The sequence below is a fragment of the Balearica regulorum genome, chromosome 25 (genome assembly GCF_011004875.1).
Source record: "Balearica regulorum gibbericeps isolate bBalReg1 chromosome 25, bBalReg1.pri, whole genome shotgun sequence".
NCBI classification, from domain to species: domain Eukaryota; kingdom Metazoa; phylum Chordata; class Aves; order Gruiformes; family Gruidae; genus Balearica; species Balearica regulorum.
In genome coordinates, this window is record NC_046208.1 from 6,790,226 (window position 1) to 6,816,486 (window position 26,261).

General features: G+C 62.7%; 1 protein-coding gene across 1 annotated transcript in view; it reads right to left on the reverse strand.

Annotated features, from left to right (window-relative positions):
• The window catches only part of NAV1 (neuron navigator 1), a 59,660-nt gene that overhangs the window by 10,588 nt on the left and 22,811 nt on the right, over nt 1-26,261 (reverse strand). Inside the window, 7 exon segments of the mRNA XM_075776168.1 lie at nt 76-117; nt 319-768; nt 883-1,576; nt 1,992-2,289; nt 2,502-2,640; nt 14,621-14,986; nt 18,480-18,582. Of these exon segments, the coding sequence (XP_075632283.1) occupies nt 76-117; nt 319-768; nt 883-1,576; nt 1,992-2,289; nt 2,502-2,640; nt 14,621-14,986; nt 18,480-18,582 (2,092 nt within the window).

Consider the following 26,261-nt stretch of genomic DNA (forward strand, 5'->3'; position numbering starts at 1 on the left):
CAGCCCCCCGCAGAAAGCTCCACATGCCCATGTCCCCTCCCCAGTGCCATCCAAAAGTGATTCAGGCTTTTTTACCTCAACCCTTTCTTGGGCAGTGTGTTCCTGTCACGGTTGGCACTGGAAGGGAAGGAAAAATCAGTCACATCCCCACAGATGAGGGAAGGCGCCATGGGGGTTGAGCCGCAGGGAATGGGGGCTTTTCCCCAGAAATGTAGCAGGAAGAGCCCCCAAAGCAGGCAAAGGTCATGGCAGGGTGGCAGGAGGGATCTGAGCCCACAGAGGTGTGCCAGCAGCCCCATGCCCTCACTCCAGCCTTACCTGTCCAGATGTGCGAGCCGGGGGCTCCCACTCCAGCCCAGCTCCCCTGCCTCTTCCTCCTCCTCCGTGTTGGCAGGGGGTGCGGCAGCAGGGGTGGTGGTGGTGGTGCTGCCTCCCGAAAAGGCACTGGGCAGGCTCATGGGCATCTGCAGGGACTCCATGCTGCGGTGCAGGCCTGAGAGCTTGGGGTACATCCTGCCCTCCTTGGGGACGCTGAAGCCACCCATGAGCTCCAGGCCCTGGGAGAAGCTGGCCGAGTTGATGTTGAGGATGGGGGCAGGACTGGGGCTGAAGCAGGGCGCAAGGTGCCCGCCGGCCGGGTGCAGGTCCTGGAGCTTGGCAGTGTGTGGGGGGTGCAGCTCGCTGGAAGAGGGCAAGTCCAGGCTGTTGGAGTTGACCTTGTCCAAGTTGGCCAGCGAGGGAGGCTTCACGTAGGTCTTGGCAGCCGCTCTGGAGGGGGGAAAACAGGTAAGGGAACAGGTGAGATGGGGGTGCTGGGCACAGCCTGGTGCTGGGCACAGCCGTGTCAGGCACAAGCCGCCCTCAGAGGTGGGAGGATCATACCTGAGAGGTGTGGGGGGCAGCTCAGCCACCTTGGCCACCGGTGGGAGGTTGGCCTGGGCTTTTGGGGTGCTCTCAGGTGAGCTGACGCTTTTCAGCGTCCCACACTCAGAGTCAAGTGCCACCGCCTTGGCCTTGGCCTTCTCCTTCTCGCGGTCCGTCTGGTTCACAGGGGCCGGCGTGCCACGGCCAGCACCAATCTTGGATGGCTCCTTGAGCCGCGACACTGTGATGCTGCCCTGCTTGGTGCTCAGCAGGCTGGGATCGATGCTGCTGCTGACCGGCCGGTTCGCACCACGACCACCAGTCACACTCATGGAGCTGGACTTGGCTGGCCGGGGCAGGCTGCGGTATTGGATGTTGGAACGAGCCCCTGGAGCCAAGAAGCCTGGCTCAGCTGCGTTGGAGACGTCCAGGCTTGTTTTCCTCCCGCTGACCGGCTTGACGGGGATGCCAGAGCTCTTCTGGATCTTGCCGAGCGTGGCTGAGCCCCCAGCCTGCATGACGGTGGCCGTTCCAGTGGCAGGAGTTGGTTTCTTGTAGCCGAAGGAGCCGGAGGCCGAGGGGCGCGTGAGACCTGATGGTGGCTTCTTGGCATCAGCGACGCGGTCACGGCCAGCATCGGAGGAGGAGCGCTGCAGGCCTGTGCTCTTCACAGACAGCTTGCCCTTGTCGGTGGCTTTGGTCTCGGGCTTGCCTGGTGGGCAGGGAAGGATGGGTTATTATCTTGGGAGGCTTTTGGGGACATTTGGGTGCAAACTAGCCCAGATCAGAGATGCGGGGACATGATGGAGATGAAGGGACATGCCACCGCCCTAGGTGTTGGGGCAGAGCCACAGCCAGGCCTCTGGTGCACCCAGCCAGCACCCAGCCTGGGGTTGGCCATGGGGCAGGCACGGCCCTGGGCAAGCAGGGCTTAGCATGGGGCCAGACCCACAAGCTGCCCGCAGGGATGCACAGTCCTGCCACCCTCTCCAGCCCACATCCAGCTGACAGGTCTGAGTGCAGTCACAGAGTGTCCTGTGGCCGACATGCTTGGGGAAGGCCCATGAAGACACCACCCAGCCTTCTCCCCATCAGAGAAGCTGGACCCTGCCGGAATCGGGTCTCACCTGCCACTTTGAGGGTGCTCTGGGCCGTGTGGGTGATGGGGGAGGTCACGGCCACCGGAGGGGTCTTGCCCTTCTTGAGGGAACCTGGGGTGCCCAGGCTGACAGGCTTCTTCAGCTCGCCACCCTTGGGCCCCTCCTCACCGCCCTCAGAGGGCTCCCGCCGCCACTTGGAGGAGCCATGCTCCATTTTGAGGCTGCTGCTGTCGTAGTCCAGCTTCTTGGACGCCTTGTCCTCACCCTCACCGTACCAGCTCAGCCCGCTCTCTGCCAGCGAGCGTTTCTCTGAGTCCGTGCGCAGCTGCAGGCAGAGCAGAGTCAGGGGTGCTCCTGGCACCCACCCCAAACCCATCCCCAGGGAGTACCAGCCAGCTGGGAGAGGGACGCACCAGACACCCTGTGCCATGCCTCAGTTTCCCCGTGCTGGCACCTTCCATCCCCTCCCTCCCATAGAGGCTGTGACACCAAGCCGGAATCGGTGCCAGGAAGGGTCCAGGCCCCACGGGGACCTACCGCTATGGCTGAGTTTCTGCGCGAGGCGGTGGGGGTGGAGGGCAGGGAGTTGAGCGAGGAGCTGGCGTTGAACTCCTCCGAGCTGAGGTTGTCCGAGGCATCGCTGAGGCCGCTGCTGATGGAACTGCTCTCATCCCAGCTGCAATGGCAGAGCGAGTGTCAGACCCCCCTGCCCAGCCCCAGCTCTGCCCACCTGTGGGATTTCCCCGCTCCAGGGGTACAAACCTCAGCTCCCAGTAGTGCCTGCGGCAGGGAGCTGGCACTCAGTGCCTGTGGCTGGCTGCAACCCAGCCTGGCACAGGCTCAGCGCTCTGCTGGCACGTGAACCCCAGTGACCCCACATCTCCCCGTTAAGGCCCCCACAGGGCGTTTGAGGGATGGAAGGTACCTGCGCGACGCAGGAAGGCCAGCACCCTCACCGGCAGGGCTGACAGCACCGCGGCTGGCACTGAGCCCCCTGCGACCTGCCCTGCTGAGAGGGTTGGGAGGATGGCCGGAAAGGGCAGGGACCAGCTGGAGCAAACAAACCATCCGCCCTGCAGCATCCACCCTTCCTCGGGCGGCCCCCACCCACCGCCTCGCCACACTCTGCTCCCCCCTCTCCAGCACCTGCGATAGGCACAGGTACGGGCACCACCGCTGTGCTGGGGCAGCTGCTCCATGCCAGGGGCTCAGCGGACCGTGCACAAGCCCATCTCCAGGGCCGTCAGTCAGCGCTGCACCGGGGCGGCAGCTGCCTGCGCACCCCACAGGCCTGGCCGGCTCCACAGCACGGGGCTGTGCCCGCAGCGATCCGGCACGGACGGGCTCAGAGCATCTTCCAGCAGGATGAGCACAGCCCCTTTCAGGTCAGCAGCTGAGTAGGTCACTGAGGCCCTGCAGCCTCCAAGGGGGCTGCAAGGAGCTGGGGGGGACAAGCAGCAGCATAGGAGAGGGGACCAGAGCTGGAGGACCATGGCCAGTCCCAATCCCTGCCAGAAACGTCTGTTCCCCAACATCAGGGCCACAGAGGTGCAGGAGGAACCCAGTGAGCTGGAGCCTGAGCAGCTAGTGAAGCCGCTTAGCATCACGCAAGTGCAACTGCAACCCTGGCTGAGCTGGGGACAGGACAGGGTTGGCCTGGCATTGGAGAAGGCACCCACTGGGCAACTCCATCAACTGGAGCAACAACCACCACCATCCCCTCTGGGATGCCCAAACCCCAGGACGGAGCAACACAGGCAGCTCCAGCACCTTCCAATCAGCCCTGTTCACCCTGCTCTTCCCAAACATCGCGGACTGATGGTTGCTGACCAGAGCCAGCACGGACATGGTCCCCTTCATCCCTGCTGCAACCTTTGGAACAGAGCCCTGCAAGCGCTGCTGCCCAGGAAGGGATTTAGTTATGACCACATGCCCAGGATGTGCTGCTGGGCTACCCAGCTCCAAGCATCTCCCACCACCAGCCCCTGCTGCGAGAATGACTTACCAGGATCTCATCCCCACCCCAGAGCACTAAGCAAAGCTCCTCTCCCAAACTGGCATCACCCTCGCAGCAGGCAGTGAAGCAGGGCTTTGGGGAGCTGCATCCTGCAGGCACATGGCTGTGACCAAACGTGATGCTGGCTCTCTTCAGCTTGGCTTTAGTGGCTGGGCAGCACAGACGCTAAATGCCCTCCCAGCCCCACACTGGAAGCCGCCACTGCCCCGGCCCAAGGCGTACAGAGATTCCCAGTGAAACAGGCACACGGTGGCTGAACAGGGGAGGAGGTGACCCCAGATCTTCCTTGGCAGCCCCATGCTGAGGAAGGGCAGCACAGCAGTCACAAGTGACATCCCAAAAGCACTGAAGCCATGGGGTGAGGTCTGGGAGCCAGATGCCTGCTGTGGGGTGCCTCTGGCTCTCTTACAGAGCACATGGTTGGCACGCTGAGGGGTCCCCAAAACTAGCACGTGTATGCTGTACCGGACGCAGCAAGGGAAGCCTCAACTCAGGCTGCACAGTGGCAGCCATGACTCCCAGTGCACAGCTGAGCCCAGGCACCCCGGTACCTGCCGGTCAAAGCCACCCGAGTGCCCTCTGCAGACCCCAAACGAAGGGCAGCCATGCCGCAGCATCGTGCTGGGGGCAAAACCCAATTCCTGCTTTGTGCTCCAGCCCCTCCATCTTACACAGAGCAATTCCCCACCTCCCTTCAGCCGGCACCGCACCAAACCATCCTGAAGGCAGCGACGCGCCGGGACACCGCGGGCCCTGCACCCCTCAGCCTGTCCCCGGCGGCTGCCAGGGCAGGGATGCTCAAGGACGGCGGCGGCGGCAGCAGCGAGGCGGGGGCTGCGGCAGCGTGACCGTCCTGCCGCGCTCCCCGGCACCGGCCAGTGGGAACCCAGCACCGGCCGGAAAGGTCCCGGCACGGCCCCGGTGACGGCCACCCCGACCCCGACGCGAAGAGGTGGCTGCACCCCGGGGGGACTAGGGGATGGACCCGACCCACGGCCGCGGTGCGAGAGGCTGCGTGGGGATGCTCGGCTCCGCTCCCGGCCCAGCCGCACCCCGCTCCGGACCCCCGCGGTCGGGCACGCAGCCCGGCAGCCCCGGTGCCCGCCCCGCCCCGGCGGGGTCAGCTCAGCCGGCCGCGGGTACCGGAGCCCCGGGAGCCCCGCGGAGGCTCGGCCCGGCCGCGCTGCAGGTGCGAGGCGGGGGCCGGGGGGGGGGAGGGGAGTCGTCCCGCTCCCGGGCCCGGGGGAGCCGCCCCGATGCTGCGGTGCCGGGCGGGGCCGCGCTGCCCGGGTTCCCCCTTCCCCCCCGCGGCGCGGCCGAGACAAAGCACCGCCCGCGGTGCGGCCCCGGGGCGCGGGGCTTTGTCTGCCGGGGCCGGTCTCCGGCCGCTCGGTCGCCCGCCCGCCCGCCCGCCCCGCTCGGCTCGGCTCGGCTCGGCTCGGTGCCGGTGCGCTGCCCGTGCCCGTACGGTACCTGCTGGCCAGGCGCGGGGCACGGCGCGGCCTCCCCGCCCGCAGCATGGTGCTGCCCGCGGCAGCGCGGCCCCGCCGGGCGCGGGCGGGAGGGGCGGTGGCGGGACCGCCCCGCGCTGCCCGCGCCTTAAAGCGGCAGCGGCCCCGCAAGACCCGGCCCGACCGCATTCCCCCACCCCCCCGACCCCCCCCAGGATGGGGCCGGGGTCCCCGTCCCAGTACCGCCCCATCCCAGCCCACAGCCCCCCGGCCATGTCCCCACATCCATCTCCAGTGCCCCCCAGTCCAGCCGATGACTCCCCACCCCCGTCCCTGGTGCCCGCCAGCCTCAGCCCAGCATCCCCCTCCAGTTTCAGCCCGGGGCCCCCCTGTTGCCCCCAGAGTCCCCAAGCCCCCACCCATATCCCCAAAGGCAGCCCCGGTGCCCCCCACTCCAGCCCACGACGTGGCACCAGTGCCCCCAGCCCAAAGGCTCCCCGCTCCCACTGTGGGTCCCGCGGGGGGCTCTGCCCCTGCCCAGCCCCAGGGGTGCCGGCATGGCTGCTCCCACCGCCCTCAGCTCCTGCGAGGGCGCCCGTGCCTGCACTGCTCTGCGCTTCATCCACCAAAAAGCCTATTTCTGTCCTTTTTTCTGTCTCCCATCAGAGCAGTAGTTGCGCCCCAGGGCAGGATCCTGGCCCAGACGGTGACACCAGGGACACCTTGGCCAGCCTGGCCGTGGCGGGCAGAGAGGGTTAATGGCAGCCTTGGCAAAACAGACCTGGTCCCTGCGGGCTGGGAAATAAGTAATTCCTTCCTCGCGCCTTCCTCGTAGGCAACGGCAACGCCTCTTGGCTCCCTCCTCGCCGCACAACCCCATCGCTCATCGCTCGGCCACGCAGTGCTTGCCCCGGCAAGGCGAGGTGCTGCAGCATGGCACGGCAGGGAGAGCCAGGGATACACGACTTCTCCAGTGCTCGACCATCCCCTTTGCCACCGATCAGACCCTGCCTGCACTCACCATCCCTGCAGCAGCTCTCGGCCCTTGGCCAGCGCTCACGGCCGGGAGGCCGGCAGTGACACCACCCCGGCGCGGTGCAGTACCTCCCGCAGGCAGCCAGCCCTGCTGTGGGGTGATGGCCCCATGTCAGCGTGCGCCAATGGGCGCGGCAGCACGGCCTGTCCAGCATCGCATCCCCATGGTCCCTCCGGCCCGGCACAATGCCGGACACCGTCCCCTCCTGCCCCTCCTCCTGGCTGGCTGCCCCAGCCCCACCACGGCCGGCTCGGGTAGTGCTCGGAGGAGCAGGTCTGGCTTTCACTGGGCCCAAATCTGGACTCAGGGCATCCAGGGTGGCAGAGGGAGCCAGCCCGGCACAACCCGGCACAACAGCCACCAGGAAAGGCGGCTTCCACACCGTCAGAGCCAGGAGTCTGGTGCGAGATGATGGCAGAGAATCGCTGTTCACAGCAGCCTCACCAGCACCAGCACCAGCACAGACCCCTTTGCAGAGGAGCACCCCCAGCCTGTTTCTCAGCATCAGCTGCTGTTGGAGCCGGAGGGTTCGAAGTCCCCCTGCTTCACCTGTCTCCCACTGGCACAGACACTTGCCCGCATGGCAGACAGACCTGCTGGCATTGGTGGGAGCACCCGGCACTTGTGTCCTTGCCAGGCTGGTGCTGCCGAATCCCTGCCGCCCAGCTGAAGTCCACCTTGAATTAAAGCGAGCCCCTCTTGGTTGGCCCTGACCCTTCCCTCTGCTCTGCTGTGGTCACTGCAGGGAAGGAAATATGGGGCTTGCACTAGGGGGTCTCCACACCCCACATCTGTGGGTCGCTGGCACCAAGGGAGCTCTGTGGATGTGCCATTGGCGTCCCCCATCACAGCCTCGTCCTGCTCTGGCAGGACCAGCGAGGAAGGTGCAAGCACAGCCAGGGCTCTTGCGTTCCTCCTTTCTCCTCCATTTAATGGGGCAGAAAAAACAATTAGCTTCATAAATCACGATCGGGGGAGTCGGGGACTCCCCACAGGCATGGGTGCAGGCAGGGGTGGCTCTGCTTCCCCCTCACATCTGCCTCAGGAATGGCCTCAGGGCATCACGACATCCCAGACCCCCTTAGGATCCCCACAGCCCCCTGCATGCCCCCCATGCCCCTTTGACAGCCCCAAGCCCCCTCAATATGCCTTGACAACCCTGCAGACTCACTTAGGACCCCCCAGATTCCTCTAAGTTCTCCCCAGACCCCCCTAAACTCCTGTGCACCCTCCAGGCTCCCCCCAAAGCTCCAGGTATATCCCCAGATAGCGCCAGCCCCTGCCATGGGCCAGGCTACCCTTACCCTGGGTGTTTCCCACTTGCATTTCGGGTACCAGGATCTGGCACTCTTCCCTGAAGCCGTGCTCAGAGGAACAGGGGGCTGCAGAGACCTTGCAGATGGGAAAACTGAGGCAGGGAAGGGGATCTGACTCGCCCGAGCTCACCCAGCAGGAAAAGAGGATCAGCATCACATCCCAGCAGTCGGTCTAGTCCCCTTGCCCTCCAGGCAGCACTGCCTCTGGTCCCTGGCCCCCCAGACCCCTGAGCGGTGCGGGGGACTCCCCCCACAGGAACCCAGAGCGTGCGTGGCCCCTGTGAGGGGGGACCCATGGTCGGTCTGCGCCTTCGCTCCAGCTCTGCACTGCAGACCGCAGTAATAGCAGGGTACGATTTCCCCAAGGCAGCGAGGCCGATGCCGTGGGGGTGTCAGCCAGCACTCGTCCGCCTGCAGCAATGAGATCAGCCGCGGACCCAAACCACACGCCTGGCCGCCATGTCAGCGGGGCTGCTGAGCTCAGCCAGCCCCGCTGCGGGGGGAACAACGCGGGCTCACCCCTCTGACCAATCCTGAGCTGCGGAAACCCCAGAGGAAGTGTGTCCCTGTGCGGGGATCTCCAGTTGTTTCGGGAAGGGTGACACACGAAGCCTTGCTCAGGGCCACCGCAGCAGCATGGCGGGCTGCAGCGGCCGCATGCAGCAGTTGGAGAGTCCCAGGGCAGCACCAGGGTGGGGGAGCGATGTGACTCAGCCTGCTTGCGAAATTCCTAATTTTCCCGTTGTCTGGAGAAGCCAGTGGCCTCGGACACCTCCGCCCGCAGCAGCCAGGCCCCTTCGCAGGCAGCAGGGTGGCACGTGGCAAGTGGCAAAGCCAGGTCTTGAGCTCTGCAGGCGGCAAGCGGGTGGGCAGCCAGGTTTGGAGGACAGATCCCCTCGAGCAGCTCTCCCTGGGGCATGTGGACATGTGAGGTCCGGCCCTGGGCTCGGCTCTGCTCTGTGTCCGCACCCAGCCCCACCAATGAGCCGCAGAGGCCAGGAGCTTCCCAAATCCTGTGTGTGCGCTGACCCCCAGCTGCCCTGCACCCCCCAAGCCTCACAACCCTGGGATCCCCTTCCCAAAATGCACCCCGTGTGGCTGCTGCTGCAGCAGCCCGGCCTGGGCAGCCCCTCGGTCAGGGGTCGCGCTGGGTGCCTTGAGCCAAACCCCAAAATAAGGAGCCAGCTGGAACGCTGAGCAGGGGAAGGGTGCTTCGATGGTGGCGGTGCCCAGCGGGGTTTTGGGGCCCCTTTCTGGGACCGTCCCCCGTTCCCAGCTGGAGGGAGGAACCCCGCCGAGCCCCGGCACGCGGCACAGCGCAGCAAATATTTATCCAACACTTCCCCAGCCGCTCCCCCGCTGCCCCCCCAGCCAGCTGGGCTGGGGCCCCGCACACACGCCGGGCCACGTGTGGGGCCACGGTCATGCCCTGCGGGACATCCCCGCCGAGAAATGACTTCACGAGCTCGCCGGGATGGTGGCGAGGGGTCAGGTCGGACCGGCCAACACCAAGCAAGGGGCGTTTGAGGGAAGGGAGCAGAGCGCCAGCACCAATCCCGCTTGGAGCCGGATAGGAGGGCGGCTGCTCCCCTGCCGCTCTGGGGGAGCCGAGCCAAACATCTGCTCCCGCCTCCGGGCTGTGCCGAGCTCAAGTAGCTGCGAGGAAGCCAGAGCCAGGCCAGCCGGAGCACAGTGGGTGCCAGCTCCAGAGCATCCCTCCCAGGGGGGATGCTGCTGGTAGCCCCCAGCCCTGCTGGAGGGGACTGTGGGCTCTGCAGCACCTGGCTGCCATCAGCACCATCGTGGTGGCATGGGACAGTGCCCGAGGTGTACCATAAGCTAGACACACGTGCCGATCCTTGAGCCACAGGGCACCTCACGGTCCTGATGCCAAAGGCTACTGCCACGGCTCCATTTCATGGGCATGAATGGAACCGGGGCTGTACCCAGCTCACACCCTCCACCACCGCGGTGGAATGCAATGCTACCTCTCTTTCCACCCCCAACAAAAAACGAGGCCCCAAAAGGGTGTACCGAGGCCCAAATCACAGTGGTCCCAGGGTCGCACAAGGACTTCCCCAGGCATTGAATGTCCCATGGGACATGCACAGCCTCGAGGATCAACTCCGGAGCAACACCTGCATGCCTGGGGCCCCACAGTGCACACAGATCATCAGTGCTCCTGCAGCCACTGCAGCGAGAAGGTGCTGACTCAGCAGCAAGCCCTGCTCACCCCCTCCCCACTCTCCCAGCCCTGTGCTTGGGGATGGCAGGATCAGGCCCGGCAGCACCTGTGCTCTGCCAGAGGGGCAGGATGAGCCCAGCCTGGGCATCCCCACGGGGAGGCTGCCGCTGTGAGGTATTTGAGCAGCTCCAAGGATAGAGCCAGCTTGTCCCAATTTGTCCCTGGGGACCTCACCTGGGCAGCTGCCCCTCCCACCAGCACCACTCGGGGCACACGGCTGAGCTGAGGTTTCACATCTCCAGAGGTCACTTTGCACACCAGAGCCAGGGAGAGGTGCTCCTCCTCCTCTGCACCCCACAAACCCCACCAAGAGCGGCTCTGCCCTGCCACAACCCTGGTACACCCTGCCCCGACCCACTCATAGCCAGCAGGGTGGACCGAGGGAAACTGAGGCACAGCCAAGGCAACACAGCAGGTCCCTTCAACCCCCACCTGGTGCCCTGCACTGCCCTGTGGCATGAGGCGCACCACGGGGAGGTGCTCAGACCCTGCTGAGCCCGTGGCACTAGGCGTGGTGGCCTGACGGACCCCTCTGGGGACATCCAGAGCAGCCCAGTGCCCTCATGGCAGCATCACCATTTGTGGGGAAGTGGTGGGGAATAGGCTGGCTGATGAAGGCTCCAGCAAAAGGAGGGTGGAAGAAAGGATGACATCATGCAGGGTGCTCTCTAAGTCCAGAAGACATGGCAAAGTGGGACAAAGCAGGCATCAGCCGACACTATTGTCATGCTCTCAGCCCAGAATCCTGTCCTGCGTGGGAGGAGGGAAGCCCCATGACCCCAGGCAGGCAGGGCTCGGGGGTAGGAGCCAGCACACCCCACCAGCTCCCGACCACTGCAAAGCTTCGCAGCACCCTGCTCACTCCTCACCGCATCCCAGATGGCCCCAGGGAACATCCGGGGGTGATGTACGCTCACCCGCTCCTGCACCAGCACCCAGGACCCTCCAGAGCTGTTCATATCAGGTCTCCGAGCACACACAGCACGGTGGGAGACTCACCAACACGCAGCTGCAGTACACCGCCGGGGAACAGCAGCTCCACATGGAGGGGGTGGCACCGCTTGGACATGCAGGACGTGGCCGGGACGAAACCAGGCAAAACCTGGCTTGAACATCCCCGCTCGGGTGCTCTCCGCCTCCTCTGACGCTGCCTGATTCACGCACAGGTCTGCACACGAAGGCGCCCACGCTGCTGCATCACAGCCCCAGTGCTGCGCTGTGGCTGTACAGCTGCTGAGGTCCCTTGGCAGTGGGTGGCCGCACGTTGGCAGACCTCCCAGTGGGGTGACCTTGGAGGGGTAACCTCCAGGGTCTGGGAAACATCCCCTGCCCTGCCAGGGTGGGAAGCTGGTCACCAGTGGCACTGTACCGCTCCAGGGACTGGCATCAGGGGCAGGTAACAGCGAGCGGCATGCTGAGTGATGGCGGGTAGGAACCTGAGTTGATAGTGGCCAAGGAAGAGAGCGAAGATTTTTCAGTGCCAGGGAAACAGCCTGGGGGTTGGTGCTGTCCCCTGCCCAGGCCCCAAGGACAGGCAGGACAAGGCAGGAGAGCAGCACCATCCCCGTGAACGCTGCTGTGTTAACCAGAGCTCATTGCCTGTGCCAGGCCCTTCAGACACCATGGTGCCAGCAGCGGCATGGCTGCATCCCAGCAGGGCTGCTCCCAGCCCGGGCTGTGCCAGGTCCCTGCCAGCCAAGGGCTGCCCTGCTGTGGAGCCCAAGGAGGATACGGTGACACTGGGAACAAAAGAAGGGCCTTGCTGCCAAACAGGGAGGGCAAAGCCAGTGCTTTCCACCCCCGAAAACCGGCAGCATGTTGCTGGTGGAGGGAAGCTGCAAGTGCCGGCCTGGCGGGTGCAGGCAAGCAGGCATGGCTGGGCAAGGAGCCAGGATGCCGGCACATTCGGCTGATAAACGCTTGTGAGTGCTGGGGTGTCCCCAGTCAATCCCTGCTCTCACCGCCAGATCTGATCATCCCACCCCCTCTCTGAGCTGGGCCCTGGGACCCCCACTGCCTTCTCAGCTGGGCTCAGCCCAACCACCACCCTGCCAGATTCACCCCAATACCTCCGCAGACAGTCCCCGTGCGCCAGCCGTGCCTCACCTACCTCGGCACTCTCTCCTTCCAGGCTGCTTCCCCAGTGAGCCACAGGGATGCTGGCTCCCATCCCACGGCCCCACACCTCTCCGAGGGGATGTGCCACTGCGTCCTCTGAGCTGGCTCTGACCTACTGCCCTACAAGCCTGGGTGCACGCCGGCACGGTGCAGGGAGGCGCTGCCCTGGTGGCCCGGGCTTGGGGGCTGATGGCCCCATCTGCGGCGCTCAGCTCCTGCCTGGTGCATTAGCGGCACGGGGAGATGGGGCCTGGGGCGGTATTTGCTTTCTAGGTCAGAGCCAGCCGAGGATGCTGGATGAGGGGCTGCGCTGGATGAGTGCTCCTGGCCGGCAAGGCGGCTCCTCACCCCGGCCGTCCCTGGGGAGGAGGGGATGCCCCTGCTCCCCTACTCTGGCTCTGCACCCTGCATGCCCAGCACCCAGCCAGGGACATCCCCTGGGGACAGACGCCCTGTCATGTTGCCTGCTCTGGGGGACCCCCCCGAGCCCTGCTGTGGGGCCACAGAGCTGTGACTAAATCACCGCACATTGTGCGCCAGCAACAGCCCAGTGATGTGGCCGATCCCCAGGACACGTCCCTGCGGATAAGAGGGTCCTGTGCTGCCCCGGCTGCCCTCCTGCACCCATCCCTGGGGAGGGGTACCCAGCACGGGGCACCCAGCACGGGGCGCCCAGCCGCTCTCTGCACCCACTAGCAGTGCACTGGGGATTGCCCTTAGGGTGCATCCAGCGCATCATGCTGGGGACCCTGTGCAGGAACAGGGACTGTGGCACCCGGCCGTGGCAGTGCTGGCCGAGCTCACGGTGGCGCTGAAAGCGTCACCTGCACTGGGGCACTGTGGTTTGCCAGGACCTCGCAGGAAGCTTGGCCGCACAGGGCTCCTTCCCCAAAGCTTGGCCCTTCCCGGGAGGAGAAGCGGATCCCGCCCAGGGCAGTGTGCAGGGCTGAGCCCATGGGGGTCCCGCCGGGGCTGACCCTGCCCGCACTCTGCCCACTGATGGAGACCAAGCGATGCTCAGGCTCACCCCCTCCCAGCACTGCCTTCACAGCCAAGGGCACCCCAAGGTTATCTGCCTGCATGAGTGGCTCCAAGACGAGATAGGAGGAAGACAGGGAGCAGGGGAGCCCTTCACCCCCTACAGCCAGACCCGCTGTGGCCCCCGCCATCCAGGGTACCCCAAAGCCATTCCATCACCCATCAGGCCCCGCAGTCTGGTGGCCAGTGGCAGAAGGTGGTGACATACCACCTCCGGCTGTCAAGTGATGGGTTACGGTCCCCAGGAGGATCCACGCTGAGCCAGCACAAGGCACCCTTGTTCACAAGCACAGGGCAGCCCCCCAAGGCCACCCCACATGCCCGTGGGGAGGACAAGTCTGACGCCTGTGGCACCACAGACACTCTTGCCCCTGAGCTGGAGGACTGCAGCGTCGGAGGCCAGCACAAGCACCCCGTGGTGTGTCCTCCACAACCATAACACGTGCCTCAGGGCCATGTCTGGGGAGTGCTAGTCCCCAGGACGGGTGTGAAACCATGGGCTGTGCTCTGTCCTGCAATGAGCTGACATGACTATGGCCAACCCAGGTGGGCTGGAGCAGTACTGTCAGGAGGCCAAATACCTCCTCCTGCTCTGGGACAACTCAAATGCCGGAGTTATTTATTTTCTCCTGCATTGAAACAGGAAACCTCCAACATGCTGGACCCTCGCCAGAGCTGGGGGCACCTCAACAGCACAGCTGGAGTTGGACATGTCTGGAAAGAAAATGCGAACCCTGGGTGCGCTGAGTTGTGCTCACCCAGCAGGAGAAGATGGCCTTGGCCCTGCGAGTGGAGGGAGGGACAGAAGCCGACAGGGATCCCAAAAGGAGGGGACCCTGCTCAGCAGCGCACCCTGCTCAGCAGCGCACCCTGCTCCACCACAGTGCCGACCATTGGCAATGAGACCTTGGTGCCCGGTTCTCGCTGGGAAGCTGAGACCTGACCCAGCCTGTCCCATCACGGCCCACCAGCACTCCTGGCTCGACAGAGGACATCCGTGCAGTGCCAGGGTCAGAGACAGCAGCTCAGACCTGGTGGTGTAAACTGGGAGAGTGCTTCTGAAAGCAGCAGTATTTACCCTGGCAGGGCTCTGGCCCAGGGCTCCTGCAGCCACACCCCACATGCCTCTCTCAGCCCCCTCCTCTGGGAACACCCAGATCAAGCTGAACACTTCCTGCACACCGGGAGAGCAGCACGCCCCAGCTTGGGGGCTCACTGGCCCCGAGCAACCCTGGCTGGCCCAGCGTCACCAGCGCTGCAAGGGCTACGCTGCCTGGCCAGTGGGAAAGCATCTCCTGGGATGCGGGGACACGATACACCCTGCCAGATCAGCCATGATCTACATGCTCCTCCATTCATCCCTGCTGCACCCAGTGCCCCTCCGCCAAACAGGACATGGTGAAACCTCCAGGAGAGCCCCGGCACGGGCACTTACCCTGTGGTGATGTCGTCATCCTCTGTCAGGGTCTTCCCCATCAGATCACTGTCACTCATGTAGCCTGACTTCAGCTCCACGTCGTCAGTGTCCAGCGCCTCGACCAGCTCCAGGCGGGAGATGTGGCTCAGCTTGCTGGGGCTGCGCATGGGCATGGTGTGCGAGTAGTGCGCCCGTTCACCGTGCATGTACCAGCTAGGAGTGCCCTCAGAGCGGCAGGTCCCCCCGACCGATGGCGCATCCCCCGCCTGCAGGCGTGGGCTCGACTGCCCGTAGCGCCAGGACAGTGGGGAGGAGCGGTTGGACAGGCTGGAGACGCTTCGGGGGTTGGCTTCATCGCTGTCATAGCAGGTCATCTCCAGGGAGCTGCGAGGACAGGGTGCAGGGAGGGTTAGGGTGGTGGTCTGTGCCCTGCCTCACCTCCCCAAACCAGGGCTGCAAGTGCTCAGAAAACAAAACTGCACATTTTGAGGCAGCCAGGGAAGGCCAGAGGCTCCCAGGAGTGTGGGTGTAGGAATGCTGCGTGTCCTGGACCCTCTCCATCTCAGCTGGCAGGGCATGTCCCCTCCTGTTCTGCCTGGTGCCAGCACAGTGTCCCACGCTCCAGGACCCACTGGGACATCCACACCACCTGCACCCACGGGTGTCTTGTGGCACCTGTTTCCACCCAGGGCCTGTGGAGCAGGACGTGGGGTGTGATGGGGACGTCTGTGCCTCCCTACAGTCCCAACCACCCCAGCAAGGCAATGATCCCTGCGTGGCCCGATCTGGTCACCTCGGTGCAGGGGCTAGGGGTGCCACCAGGGCTGGCTGCAAACAGGCGGTGGGAGAGGGGTCTGTGCCTCTCTGGAAACCAGCCTCGCCCCAACCCAAGTTGTGCTGAACCCCAGTAATAGGGAGCCTTTAGTGGGAAGCCCAGATGTGCTCACCTGGGCTGCTCTTTCTCGGCCATTTCCCCCCCAGCATTTCAACGTCTGGATCCCAGTATCACCCCAGACCCAGGACAGGACGAATTGGGGGTGGTGGCACACTGATCCCCGGGGACATGGCAGCGGGCCATGCCAGGGAGCGGAGGCTGTGAGCAAAAGGATGCCAAGGGGCAAACCAGGGACCAGGTCCCTGCATCAGCATCCCACGCCAAACCCCCGCAGAGTCAACCTCCACGTCTGGGCAGGAAGGGACACCCTGAGACAGGGCTGCCTGGCCCCATGGGGCTGTCCACAAGCATGCTGCTCTCCAGCCAGCCCAGAGCCCACAAGCGCATCAGGAACAGGGAGTTCAGTTACTCCCTGCACCCCTCGGGGTGTATTTTGGGCAAACGACATGTCGGGGAGTGATGCTGAGACTAAATTTAGACACCAAAAATGATTACTTCTTGGAGCAGCTACTTGGGAACCCACAGCCCTCTTCTTGGCTCCAAACATTACTATCAGCAAGCTATTCCCTAGCTTGGATTAAACATTCCTGCAGGAGCACCAAAAGCCAAACCCCGGCTGCAGCACTGAATTTAAAACAGGGAACTACATAAAAAAACTAAGAAGTTTGTTAAAGTGGAACTAAAAAGGGCAGCTAAAAGGGTTCAGTTTTTGTCAGCAGCACAAAGGCTATTTAAGGATGTTCTGCTGGTGGCTCGGAGCAGATGCAAACCATGTCTCCAGGCAGGACTAAGGCAAGCCCCCGAGGAAGCTCGTGCGGCCCTGCAGCTGGGTGCAAAGGCTGCCAGAAATACGATGACGTCTTTCAGGAACAAAGTTGTGTCCTAGCGAGGAAACAGCAAAAGCTGAGCCCCCAGCCGCTGATAGAAGAATACAGTGAGGAGAACAAGAAAAATTCAAGGAATAGTTTGTGGAAGGAATAAAGAGAGAGCCCAAAGCAGCTACAGGGACACCGGCGATGCTGGGCACATCCAGAGGACTGCAGATGACATCCATATCGGACACGCTTGTAGGAAGAGTTCCTGAGAGAAGAATTAGTGGGTACGTGTGTAATTACGACATACCGGGGAAGAGCTGACACAGCTTTGGTAAAGGAAAATCCGGCTCACGACTGCGGTGGAGCTCCTGGAGGGATGCAGTGAGCACGCTGCCGAGGCTGCCGCAGGCTACCAGGAGGTGGGGGATGAGCGCCCTCACCAAAGGCAGATTAAGCTTCCAAATAAACTCAGCTGCCATGGGATTAGAGGGAAGATCCTCATGTATTTAAGAACCGCTTACGGGACAGAACACAGAGGTAGGCATCCCTGGGCTATCGGCAGTTGTTTTTCTCTGTCGCAAGGATCTGGCTGAGGCCTTCGCCCTGCGATGTACTTATAACTCATCAAGAAGATGAAGTGATAGCAAAGAGTCAAAACCCACCAGCAACACCACTTTAATCACCCTTAATATCCTTGCCCTATTTCCCTAAGACCAGAGTTGACAGAGGATTTGCAAAGGAGCTGAGCGCTGGGGCGAGAAGGCGGTGGGTGAAGTTTGACACAGATGTATGCAAAGTGAATGCAAAGCAAACGTGAAGTGAACGCAAAGTGAACACAAAACAGCCCTGACTCGGCATGAGCAGCGCCAGGCTATGAACCAGCTCCTGTGCCGAGCAAAGGGATGGCAGAGCTGTAATGGATAATTCCAGGAAATGGCCAGCTCGGGGAATATCGCTGTGGCCCCATGCAAATCCCACTGCCCCAGCGCTCTGCTGCCTCCGGTTCGGAAAAGATCCAGAAAGTGCAGCAAGGACGAGCAAGGTCTAGACGAGCTTCTGGGTTAAGAAGAGCTAAATCAAGCAGGCTGCTTCCTCCTGGACAAAGCTGATCAAGGGGCGACACAGGGAAGGTCTGTAATGATGAGTGGTGGGTGAAGGGGGAGGGAGGAAGCTGCTGCTTTTTGCCCCTTCCAATACAAAAATGAGGATCGAGGGAGACCACGAGGTGGCAACAAACACCAGGAGAAAGATGTTCGCTGCATCCTTGGCTTTCCCCACTCACTGACACCAACACAGCCTCTCTGCAAAGCCCAGGCTTGGTAAGGCGGCTGCACGAGCAGGGTGGAGGGTGCCCTGGGGAGATGCCCCCTCCCCACCCGCTGCCCCGGCCCACCGCTGGCAGCCCTGACAGGGAGCCAGGCAGGAGCTGCCGTGCAGACCCTGAGCACGTCCAGAGAAGAGCAGTAACCCTGTAGTGGTCTCAAGCGAGAGACCCACGGGGCACAGGGAGCCCCAGGCACGTGTCAGAGAGAGCTCTGAACACAGGCAGACACTCTGCTCTGGTTCACCACCTGTCCCCAGCCCTGCTGTCCCCACAGCTGCAGCCCTGGGGTGCTGCCAGCCCCAGTCTGGGCAGGGTACCCCACCTCTGCCTGTTGGCTGCTGGGCATTTGGTCAGCTCTGTCTGAGGGTTTCTCCATCATCACCTCTAGATAGAGTAGAGAAACTGAGTCATGAAGGGAGATGAAGGCTCTGGTCCAAACCTGGGCAGGCACAGAGGACACCGTCACCTCTGGTTCTCCATACGGGGACACCCAACCACCGGGAACAGACCTCACTCCCTGCCTGGCGTCTGGGGGCAACTGGCCCCTCAGTGCCACCACCACCCATCCCCACCACCCCAGAGCACGCAAGGCAGTGTTGGGCCCAGAGCGCTGCCAGGGATGGGGCTCTGCCGCAGCCCCACACACGACACCCCACAGATTTGGGGGCATCTCTCCAAGCCCCCGTGCGCAGAGTCCCCAGGCCACGGGGCCAGCTCCCTCCCACGCACATGGCCCTCACCTGGAGCACAGCCGCTTCCCGGCCACCCCAGCCTCCCTGACTGCCCCAGGAAGGACACTGGTTGTGGGGAAGGGGTGGGGGGGTTCTGGTGTTGGAGCCTCACCTGTGAGACACCTGAGAGCCCCTCAGGCTGGACATGGTCTCCTCCAGGTTCTGACGAAGGTCCAGCACATTCTGCACTGTCCTCTTCCTCTGGGACTCGGGGTCTGCGGAGAGACAAGGTGGCAACTTTAAAGGGATGAATGGCTCCTGTGCCTCTCTGCCTGCGGCTGTGCCCACCAGCCCCTTCCCACACCCCTCTGCCCATGGCTGTGCCCCCCAGCTCTCGCTCTGCCTGCTGGGAGGGGACAGGGCAGGGCTGGCACCGGGCTGGTGCTGCAGCACCACAAAATGCCACCCCCAAGGGTGCTACAGCTGGGATGGGGATGTCTGATCCAGAAAGGATGAGCTGGGGGGGACCAAGTGGGGCCACAGGACAGGAGGGCAGGTACAGTCAGGTGGCCCCAAAGCACCATGATCCTGCTCCACGGGACCACGCAGGAGCAGCCATCCTGGAAGAACATCCTCAAACCTGCATCCCCCAGGCCCGGGCGGTGGTCTGGCCTGGGGACTCAGGCACTGCAGCAGCACCATCCAGCACACAGCCAGCAGCAGCCGAGGAGATGTCAGGGAGCGGTGCAAGCTGTGCAACTCCTGCCTCGTGCCCGGGGAGAGGCGGCTGCTTCTGCTGGGGGCTGGAGCAGCTGGTAGGACCAAGCCCCCCATGGGCATGGCCCAGGGCTGGAAACCCCCGAGCTCCAGCTGCCCTGAGACTTCTCCAGGTGTGCACACCCACATGCACGAATGCACCCCCAACCTGCACGTGTGCACACACATGTACCTGCACCACAACCACTTGTGCACACACGTGTATACGTGCATGCACATGTGCATACGTGTGCATGCACACCTGCACATAAATGCACACACACGTGTGTGCACACACACCCCCAGAGACACCCACACACGTGTGTGCACACATACCCCCCCACACACACAGAGGAGGGGCGTCACTCCTGGCATACCCCTGGCAGCACTGCCGAGCTCGGCTCCAGCCCCCACAGCCCTGATGTCCGCCCCCGGCAGCTAACAGCCGTGCCGCTGCCGCTTTGATCCCTGATTTCAAGCCTTTCAGCCGCAGCTTGCCATTGAACCGCAGTGACAGTGGGCGCCAGGGACGCTGGATGTGGCTCCTCCTAATGTAACGTGGCAACCAGCGCTTCGGGATTTGCAGCAGCTCCATGTAAGCTGCAGCGATGCAGGGACCAAGGGGACACCACCGGCACACGCCCCGGCAGGCTCCCTGCAACGGCACGGCCATGCGCATGGCACACGAGCAGGGCTCGCATCTCCTTGTCCCTGTCACACACCAATCGTGCTGCCCGACACACCGCAGGCAGCACCCATGGGTGATGCTGCTCTGTTCCCCGACTCTGCTCACTCACCGGCCCGTGCAGGAGCACCTCAAACTGGTGAAGCGGCTCCGATTTACGCGTGACCCTGGAAGGTGGTGACAAGCAGTAACAGCCCCGATGAGACAGGTTAAATCAAGCAGGTTAAAACCAGTTGTAGACGAGGGTAAGCAGGGCTGGTGAGCCCACAGGGCACCCAACGCGGCAGGCACACACGTTTGCATGAGGAGGATGCCCAGCCCTGCGTGTGTCTGACTGGCCTGGTCCAGCTCCCAGAACAAGGCTTAGCAGGAGGCAAGCCATGAACTTGTTATTTAATCTTCACTGTGGCCTGTGCACATTGGAGAAGTTAATCAAAGGCACTGTGCCATCAAGGAGGGTCTGCCCCAGAGTCTCTGACCGGTGCTCCAGAGCTGCAGCGGGATCACAGGTGGGCTGGGGAGCAGGGATGAGGATGGTGATGTGCTGGCAGCAAGGGCAGAGGGACAGAGGGATGGAGCAGAGGGGGCTGCACACATGGAGCCAGAGAGCAGAGGAGGTTCAAACGGCCCTTGGTGGCAGAGGCCAGTGTCCACCCTGCTCTGCAGATGGGGACAAGGGGACTGTGCCCCTCCGGTGGGGCAGGAGAAAGGGCCATCTTGGCAGATCACGGGCACCTCAAAGCTGCCAGGTCCTGCCCTCGGGCTGCCTGGGAAGACAGGTTTTCAGGCTTGAAATGGCAGGGCAGAAACCTGAGGCCAAGTCCACCATTCCCACACATGCAGTCAGCAGGGCAGTGGAAGACTTTGGAAGGGAGGCACATCCAAACCTTAGGGAAGAGCAATAAAATGCCCACCAGTGTGCCCAGGTGGGTCCATGCAGGGAAGGGCTCAGCACCCTCAGCTCCTCTACCCTGGCCACATTCGGTGGGTGCCGTCCACCCTGAGCCCCGCTCCCACAGCTGTAGAAGGCAGCACACACATACCTGTGGGCCAGGGCAGGGTGGAGCAGGATGGCATGGAAGAACCACCGCTGTTCCCTGGTGCCACCAGCAGCTCCCACCACACTGCCAGCTTGGCAGTGTGTTCCTCCCGGGCACGGCTCCCTCCCCAAAAACACCCCGGCTGCCTCCCCCATGGCCACCCGCAGCCATTCCCCCAGGCACGAAGCCAGTGCTTGGGCCTGGCGCTGCTGCCAGCAGGGCTGCCACACCACCCTCATCCCAAGGAGCGGTGGGGCCGGGTCACACACTCGCTGTGTCCCCAGCCGCACCGAGAGAGGGGCTGGCACGCAGGTGCCACCGCCGCTGCTGCTCATACCCCCTGCAGCAAGGACCCCCAGGGTACCCAACGTAAGAAGAAGCATCCAAGGGCTCAGGTGCCTGGTGGAGGGCCAGAGAGTGCTTCAGCCCTGGCGTTTCAGGGCGATGGCACTGACCCCCATACCCAGCTTCACCTGCGGCACCATCGGCCACCCATGTGCAGCATCGTTTCCTCCCTTGACCCCCAGTTTTTGGGTGACAGTCCAGGTCACTCTAACTGCTGGAGATGCCCCAGGAAAAGCAGCAGCTCTTATCTGGGAAAGAGCCAAACTGGGACTTGAGTAGCTGCATGCCCACCTCTGGCACATGTCCTGCTGGCCACACTGCTGCCAGCACTGAAGTGCCACTGCCTGTCCCTGCTGTGCCAGGCTGGGGTGGTGACACCAGGCTCCCCGCAGCCTGTTTTCCAGGTGCAGCGAGGGGCCGGGGGCTGTCTCAGGGCTGGCTGAGTCACAGCATGCCAGAGCCGAGCTGAAACCAGAGCCACTGGGAGAGGCTGGAGTGTGGGAACGGCAGGAGCGCTCTGGATTCCTCCCCGCATTGATTTAGCAAGCTTCCCGCAGCCAGATGTTTCCAGCTGCCGGAGTGGGGAGCAGCACGGACGGCTCAGCCTGTGCTGCGGTGGGGTCAGTTGGACACCCTGCTTTGGCCAGGCTCATTTTCCCGGCAGCAACGGCTGGGACATGTCCCCCAGTGTTCCCCACTTTGCTGGGGCTGCAGGCTTGGGGACCAGCCATCCCCTCCACCCCAGCTCTAGGCCGGCTTGCAGCCCCATTCGCAGCTCCCTGCCATTCTTGCTGGCTCCATCCTGCTGTCATGGAAGGAAGGGGGTGCTGGTCCAGCCCTGTGCTCCCCCAGCCCAGCCGTGCAGAGGGCAGCCCCGAGATGCAGCCACTTTCCCCAAGCCCCGCACAGGGAGACCACCAGGTCCTGCTGCCTGAGTCATTCTCCCCTGTGCCAGGCTGGGTCTAACCTGCCCTTGCCTGCTGCCGTGCTTGGGCAGCTCTCCTGGCCTCCCCCAGCCCCCGCTGCTGCTCGTTTCTTAACTGAGCTCAGCGTTCTCTTCAACATCAGCAAACACAATACAGCTCTGCTTCGCACATGGGGAAACTGAGGCAGGAAGTCCTAGCCTGCCCCCGACCACCCCATCATCTGCAAGCACTCTCCTGCACGGCCTCCATCGCCTGCCTCTGTGTCAAACACCGGGCAGTGCTGCCTGCCACACGACAATGGACCTCGACCCACTGGTGTCCAGCCCCAACGCACGTGCTGCCCATCGCCCCCATCTCCTGCCCTGCACAACCAGGGAAGCAGCAGGTACCATCGCCGAGAGAAGGAGCATCGGTGAGGCAGGATGTGTGGCTGAAGGCAGCCGAGGAGGAGGAGGAGGAGGAAGGAGAGAGCCATGCCCTGAATGGCTGGCTTAGGGCAAGGTGCTGCGTGCCATGGGTCTGACCGCACCATGCACTGCAGGATCAGGGCAGGAGGAGACCGGGGAGCTCCAGGTTGTGCCCTTGTCCAGCCCTTCCCATCACCTCCAAGAGCGAGTGGTGGCAGCTCCTCTGCCGGCACGACGGGACGCCGCCGCATCCCCACAGCCAGGCACTGCCGACGTGGCCAAGTACGTCAAGGAATGAGGAAATCATCAACTCCAAATGGCTCGTGACAGCTCATTTCAAAGGAGCATGTGGCCAACAGCTCCTGCTGGGGCCAGGCAGAGCCGCGTCCATGGGACACGTGTGCCCCATGTGCCTTGGCACAGAAACCGCGCGTGTGTGCGCACTGTCCGAGCGCTCGTTTGCATCATGCATATGTTCAGGTGCGGGCCACATGGTAGCAAAACCCCTCCGCCTGCAGAAAGGTGTGTGTGTGCATGTGCACGCCTGTGCCTGTGACCTTGCACATGTGCCCGTGTGCACATGTGAAGGCACGAGGATGGCAGCAGCTGACACCAACACTGGCACAAGCATGCTGGGCTCGCATGGATGCACCGTCTGCCCCTGTGTTCATATGCTCGGCACAAGCATGGCACTCACACATGCGTTTTCTTGCCCCCCTACGACCCAACCCATCTCATTTCAGAAGATCAGACTCAGACCTTCTCCTGGCGACCCAATAAAGATTTTAGTGGCAAGCAGGAATTTGCTGTAAAAGGCCCCGTGGTGTTTCTGAGTCATTACAGTGGGCCCCTAATACACAGTAGCTGCAATGAATTTCCCCAGGCCATGAAACATTTTTAACTGGTTGCTCAATTCCTTCCAGTGCATTGAAAAATACACTAATAAACTCTGCAAAAAAGCCCATTCTCCTGAGGCTGTGGGACTTCTCCAGCCCAGCCGAGCTCCCCAGCTCCACAAACCCTTGAACATATACACACTTCTCCCACCACGTTGCCTTAGCCCGTGCTCCCAGCTGCATTTATGAATGAATCAGCCCAGGCATCATGTAGCTGGTATTTTCCTTGCAAACCCTCTGCTCCAGCACCCAGAGCCCACCGCAGTTGGGCTGCCAGCCTCGAGGAAGACCCAAGACCCTGAGCCCGGTGCCAAGCCCCCGGGATCCCAGCGTGTACCCTGCAGCGTGCAATTCAGTTACCGGCGTCTTGGCGCGCCGACAGCGGAGTCTTTCCATATGGAGTAAAATGGCTTTATCTTGCATTTCTTACATCCAGCTCTGATTCACATTCCCGGACGGCAGGGCAGGGGGATGGTCACAACCTGCAATCCTTCTCTCTGTGGCTTAATTAATTCTTCTTTCCCCCCCAACAGCTACCAAACAGGCTAAATGAGCAGCAGAGATTGCGAACAGGACTCTGCAGGGTGACTGCCAGGTCCGTAGTGTTGGCTTCCACCATTGGCCTTGTTTTCCGGCCTGGCCCCATCCCTGCAACCCCTGCATGCAGGGTACCTGGGTACACGGACAGCTGACCCATGCCTCCCAAACACCCCAAGCAGACCGACGGGGAGAAGCATGACCACCGTTCCCCAGGTGAAGGCTGCAGCCCCCGGGGTTGGTGGAGCTGGAGGCTCTGTTCCCCGGGGATGCGGAGACACAGCCTCCCGCCAATGGGCACTGGGGACATGCAGGAGATGCTGCAGATCCCTGAGGGCAGGTCCTCATCCCTGACTCCTGCCAGGGCAGGCTGGGCTCCCTGCTTGCTGCTGCCCCGCACGTAGCCCTGGGCAGGCTGCGGGGAGGAGGCTGGACGCAGCCCAGCGTGTCCTGCGCTCGCCCTTGGCAGAGGGAGGAAAGGCCAAGCAGCAAACGTTGGGAGAGGCAATGGGGTTACAGTGGGCAGCGCTGGTGGGGACAGCATGTGCCACACATGGTCCAAGCCCCCCCAGGGAGCACCGGGCCCTGCAGGGACACAGTGAGAGAAGCAGTGGCAAGACCCCACTTTGGCATGGCCACCCCGTGTCTCATACCTTGCTGGACCCTCCTGCAAAACAGCATGGCTCTGCAGGAGGCTCCAAAGGTGGTTGCAGCAGGGAAGGAAGCCCCTTCCCCTGCCTGCACCCACCATCCTCATCACCGCAGCCATCCCCATCATCGCAACCAGCGCAGGCTGGGGCAGCCCCGCACCATGCATGGGGGCCATCAGCTCCCCACGGGCAGGCGAGACCAGAAAATTGGCAGCAGCGCAGTGGTGACAGGCTGGGACTTCAGCCGAATCAGCACTTCTGGGGTGATCGCTGCTGCTAAGCCTTGCGAATCACTGCTCGTAACAAGGGCAGGGCTGAGAGACCTGGAGCCTGGACCCCGTCTGGCTCCAGCGAGCCAAGCTTTTAAAAGGGATTCAGACTTTCTCAGGCTAGAGCAGCCATAAATCTAGTTAATTGGGTCTCTCCCATACACAAGTTTCCAAGTGAACCCGCTGGAGAGATCCAAACCGGGCCTCCAGCCCATTTGCGGGTTATTCTTTCAATGGATGCTGCGCTTGGCCCCAAACCACCCCACCTGCGCATCCAAATTACAGCTCCTTTTTCAGCAGCAAGAGCCTCTAGCTACTCAACACCCCGTGCATCCCACCTCCGCGCCACCCCCCTCTCCCTACGCTGATGAGCCCCGAAATCCCCCGTGTCGGGGCAGACCCTGGTCCTGCACATGGCACCACACAGCCCTGCAGCACAGCTGCCTCCAAAGCTGCTCCTGTAAAGCACTGGAGGAACCAGGAGCATCCCCATGCCCCCATGCCCAGCACGGCGGGTCTCCTAAATAACCCAGAAGAAACGCCAGCACAGTTTGGGAAGGAGGGGCGTCACAGACGGTGGGTGGATGGGCCAGATTCATGCACCAAAGTTTGCCCTGAGCCTCTGGAGACCGGCACACACGGCAGCAGAAACGCACGGTGACGCTAACTTCCCGGTTAACAGCCCCTTGGCCTCAGGCGCATGGAGACGGCGTCACTAGCGGTCACTGCACCTGGGGTCTGTCCTAAGCTGGGGCCCTTGCAGAGTGGGATCAGGCCAGTCATGCAGCGCTCTGTGACACAGTTTTCCCTCTGGAGTTTGCTGTCCCCCCCGGAGCTGGCATTACCAGGGTGTGCCAGTGCCGTGCTGGCCAGCAATGTGGCACAGCTGCGCCCAGCCTGGGGATTTCAGGCACCCCAATGCTCTGCACAGAACACCTTTAATGCAGCCACCAGCAGATATTCAAGGGGATGCTGCGGACCCTGCACAGACACACCAAAAAAAAAAAAAAAAAAAGCAGAAAAGGGGGGGAATGTGGAAAAAAAACCCACAAAAAACCCATGGCAAGGCAGAAGGTGCGAACGGGCCCTGGCTCAGAGGCCCCAGAGCAGCCGGCGGCAGTGGGTTCACGCTCCCCACACGTCACCAGACGCGGGTTGGACATTGCGGAAATTCAAAATTCCAGATGGCTCTTTTTTGGGTGGTTTTTTTTTTTTTTTTCCTTGCCTCATTTCCAAGGCAACAAGACTCACTGTCATCTGCTAGTTGCCATAGAGATTTCACCTGATTCTGCTTCAGCGGAAGAGAAAGCCAGGCGAGCTCACTGCTGCTGAGGAGCCACGAGCCGCGACCGCCTTCAAACTTACTGGGAAGAGCAGAGATAAATGGGGCTTTATATGATGGAGGCAATGGGCTGATTCAGAGGATCAAAGGAAGGAACTGCG